The sequence below is a fragment of the Martes martes genome (assembly GCF_963455335.1).
Source record: "Martes martes genome assembly, chromosome: X".
Classification (NCBI taxonomy): Eukaryota; Metazoa; Chordata; class Mammalia; order Carnivora; family Mustelidae; genus Martes; species Martes martes.
This window is the reverse complement of record NC_137897.1, coordinates 24,305,623-24,308,453: the sequence shown is the minus strand read 5'-3', so window position 1 is coordinate 24,308,453 and position 2,831 is coordinate 24,305,623. Positions and strand designations below refer to the sequence as shown.

The following is a 2,831-nucleotide window of genomic DNA, read 5'->3' as shown; positions in this document are numbered from 1 at the left end:
AACCAAACAAAAACAAAAACAAAAACTCTTACTCCTAAGCCTGATAAACAGCAATAAATGTGTGATCCATGTTATTCATAAACTTATATTCTGAATCTAAATAAACTTTCTGTTGAAAGGAACACTGCTTGAAAAATGTATAAAAAAAAAAAGATAGCTAGTTATTTGTGCATATCAGGAACACTAGTTAACAGGCCTTTCCAATTACAAAGCAAAGAATCTGCCTCAGCCCTCTCTAGGGAGGAGAGGCCAGGCCGGACTTGGTCTGGGAACGCGCACCGGCCCGGGTAGTAGAGGCAGCCCCAGCTGTGGCTCGGGCTCGGGCTCGCTCTTCCTCATCTCGCAGAGCCTCTTCGTAATGCGGGGGGAAGGCGCTGGGGACCGTATCATGGATCTTCGCCAAAAACTCCAGGACTCTCATCTTGCTGGTCTCGGCGTGGGCTCTCGGGCCCCACAGGAACTCGTAGCGTGGAGGATCACTGCCGGCCACCTGGCGGTACTCCAGGTACTTTTCCTGCACCAAATCTTGGGTGATGAGCTTCCTGGGCTCCCCGAAGATGAAGTGCCTCCTTCCATCATAGATGCCCAAAATATTCAGGAATTCCCAGATTTCCTCCTCAGAGGTGCGGTTGCCATTCAAGAAGATCACACCCAGGAGAGGCATGAGAAGCCCATTCTTAGGAAAGCCCCAGGCACTGCTCACACTGCCATCAGTGGTGAGGTCTAGGCTGCTGACCAGGGTATAGGAGTAACCGCCGGGCTTGACTTCCTTTAATTCCAGGCCAAAGACCAGCTCCATGCGCTCAGAGGCTTTCCTGAGGATCTCAGGGAAGTGCTCCCTGTACCTTTTGTGGATGACCTTTAGCATATCTGCCTTTTTAATGGGCTCCTTCAATTTATACTTATACAGCAGGAACTGCACCAGCATCCCCACCTTCTTGATTAGAGGATCTTTGCGAACACTCTCAATGGAAGGTGAGGCCTGTAAGGAATTTTTCCTTTGCTTACCCTGGCCTTTGGCACCTACATTAGATCTTGGGCGTGAAACACGTGCAGCAGCACTGGTGGTGGCCAAGCCTCCCTGAGGCTCCTGGGAAGTGCCAGGAGTAGGGGAGCCTGAAGGAGCATCCCCAGAAACAGGAGAGGAAGGAGTGGTCTTTTCCTCCTCTCCTGTGGCGGCCTGAGCACTCATAAGACCTTGGGTCTCATCTCTGTTACGGCGGCGTTTCTCACGAGCACGGAGCTTACTCTTCTGACCACGAGGCATAATGGCTGTGATCAGAGATAGCAGGTAAGGGTGTGAGTCAGTGAACAGGTGATTTGAGCCCCTGCAGGAGGAAGAGTAAGATGGTTTTATCACCTTCAACAGGTAGATTTCACTTTGGCTTTATCAAAGGCCACCTCTGCAGGGTCATTCAGGGTACTATTCTAGGACCCGACAATGGCTCCTATTCTCTTGGTCAGCCTGTCCCCTAAGAATCTCAGAGAGGAGCCATGGAACCCTTAGAGTGTGTCTTATTGGCCTCCTGCTAGCCCTGCCTTGGGTTTACTCAGCTGAGAGCAGGTGTTTGCAGTAAGGTCCCTTGTGTTCTGGCATTCTGGGTCCTCTCAGTTTATCTTAAGTATTATCATGTCAATTCTTGGCAAAGCTAGGGGCACCCTCCCTTCTGCTACTTTGAAGATGATACCTCAAACTCCCTGGGACCCAGGAAAAGGAACTGAAGGGGTGCCTCAGTCTACCTCCCTGCTAAGGAATACCCAGTGCTGGACCTCAGTAAGGTCCTCTCTAGCCTGAGTTCATTGGGCTCCTCAGCCTTGCTTTAAGGTCCTCGTCTTGGCTACTTGAAGGGCTCGGCACCACTTCCCTTTGCTGACTGGTGGCTGCACCGTCAGACTAAGACTATCACAGCCTTGAGACCTGATATAAAGAAGTGAAGGGGATGCTCAACCTAACAGCCCTTCCCAGTGATTTCTTGGGCTGAAATCAAAGGGTTAATATGGATGTTTTGATGTCCCCTTTATTCAGGACTGGATGACCCCTTGATTCCTCACTCGGGTTCCTCAATTTGGCTCCTGATAGAGAAGCTCCACTTTTTCTCAAATGGATGCCTATGTCCTGGTAAGAGCGAACCTCCTTGAGTCCCAAGAGGAAAAAGTGAAGACAACCTTATCTGACCAAACATGGTCTCTCAAGAGTAAAAGCTACTGCAGGCAGGTTTATGTCTTATGGTAGGTGGTCCCTGACAGGATCCCAACTCAAGCTCTAAATCTGACTCATGAAAAGGTCTAAGATTTCTTCCTCTGCTGACCTAGAACTGCTCCCCTCAGACAAAAGACCCTCACTGTCCTGCTATCGTGGAGTGAGAACTGATGAACACTTCTGCCTGACATCTATCCTTGAGGTCTCCCAGGGCTGACAACAGGCAGGATTCTTTGGGGTCCCACTGATATGGCATGGGACATGTCCTCTGTTCTCAAGGTTTTCACTATGACATGTGGCATAATCTCAAATCCTCCCTCTGCTGGCCTGAAACTGCCACTTTGACCTGGTCCCTCACCTCCCTAAGATGTTCTAGGAAGAAGTAGGTATAAGGCATCATGTCACCATGCCCAAGTTTCCCAGGTGTGAAAACACTGCTTTACGCACCCCCCTTCTTTCTTGGAGGGGTCCTCCGTCCTCACTGGGTAACAGAACCTCGACTCCTGTTAGGGAATGGGTCTATTCTGCTGAAAGGAGCTTGCTCCATTAGACCACGGCCCTCCCCTTCAAGATCACCTCCAGACAAAATGAGGGGGCACCGAAGGCTGCCAGGTCTGCTTGGGGCCTCCTT

At 50.3% G+C, this 2,831-nt stretch overlaps 1 protein-coding gene across 1 annotated transcript; it reads right to left on the bottom strand.

Moving 5' to 3' along the window:
* Positions 1-235: 235 nt before the first annotated feature.
* On the bottom strand, positions 236-1,267 carry LOC308337311 (melanoma-associated antigen B1-like; the record flags this gene model as incomplete). Its single annotated transcript, XM_080795474.1, has 1 exon — positions 236-1,267. The coding sequence occupies one exon, from the start codon at positions 1,265-1,267 to the stop codon at positions 236-238; it is 1,032 nt and encodes a 343-aa protein (XP_080651600.1).
* Between the last annotated feature and the right edge of the window lie 1,564 nt (positions 1,268-2,831).